Below are 1,077 nucleotides of genomic sequence, written 5' to 3'. Positions count from 1 at the left end.
GTTTTCTTCGTAAACTAAAGTGGAGAAATTTAAAATTATTGCATAATTAGATGGAGGAAATAGAAATACATCGATTCATATATTTATTTGTCTAAATATTGTAAGTTCGCCGGTCGGGGTGGGAGAGGTTATTTCTTCTTTACATCTGTTTAATGACTAATGACAAAAAAAATTTTAACAACTGATCTCGACCAATAGAAAAGCAGAGGAGTTGTCATACCGATATATGCTATCCTTTTTTGAACTTTCGTTTCTCTTTCAACGAATTTATTCCCACGAAACGGTCGAACAGCCTTAAATGCTCAAAACGAACGTTACAACATAATGACCAATGTTTTAAAAATATTTTCATACTAATACCAAGAATAAGCTGGTTTCTTACCTATGTTCGTTTTTAATTAAATACCCATGATATTTCTTAATAGCATATAGAGCGGATTGGTGATCCAAGAACAAGACGTAAGCAAATCCACGATTCATTCCAGAATATTCCATCATAAACTTCACTTGGTACAAATTACCTATATTAGCGAACAAGGTGATGATTTCATCTTCGAAGACATCTCTAGGAATGTTACTAACGAATATTTCACACCCTGTCGGAGGTGGATTATTGTTAAATGATTTCGGAGGTCCATAAATTCTCTGACCGAATACTTGTTGAAAAGGCAGTTCCCAGCGGAGCATTACCGCTTCCATTCTTCTAATTCTCTCATTAGTTTCTGCTAGTAAAGCCATTTTTAATCAAGACTTTATTATAACAAACTGTGAAAACACCACTACAACACTATATCTGAGATCGGAAAATAATATGTCTACAACTCCGGTAAGCGTCTTTGTGCGTAATTCTTGCAAGGCTACCAACAGTTTTAAAATAAAAGTGTCCTTGACCATAGATATTTACTAATAGATGCGGCTTGAACAGCAGTCATACGTCTACACAGCCTATTTAAACGGTTTATTATGAATTTCTTTTAATCAAGTATTTAATAAAATACTTGATTAAAAGAATTAAATAAAACGACAATGTAGGTTGGTGCTAGATTTAAAATTTCAAAATACTTAATTGACGAGGTA

At 33.1% G+C, this 1,077-nt stretch overlaps 1 protein-coding gene across 1 annotated transcript; it reads right to left on the bottom strand.

The window, feature by feature from the left end:
* Window positions 1-378: 378 nt before the first annotated feature.
* On the bottom strand, window positions 379-738 carry LOC111415640 (probable RNA-binding protein 46). Its single transcript, XM_023047392.2, has one exon. The coding sequence runs from the start codon at window positions 736-738 to the stop codon at window positions 379-381; it is 360 nt and encodes a 119-aa protein (XP_022903160.2).
* Window positions 739-1,077: the final 339 nt, after the last annotated feature.

Source organism: Onthophagus taurus, chromosome 10 (genome assembly GCF_036711975.1).
Source record: "Onthophagus taurus isolate NC chromosome 10, IU_Otau_3.0, whole genome shotgun sequence".
In the NCBI taxonomy this organism is placed as follows: Eukaryota; Metazoa; Arthropoda; class Insecta; order Coleoptera; family Scarabaeidae; genus Onthophagus; species Onthophagus taurus.
Note: the sequence above shows the minus strand (reverse complement) of the source record. Positions and strands in the feature narration are given on the sequence as shown.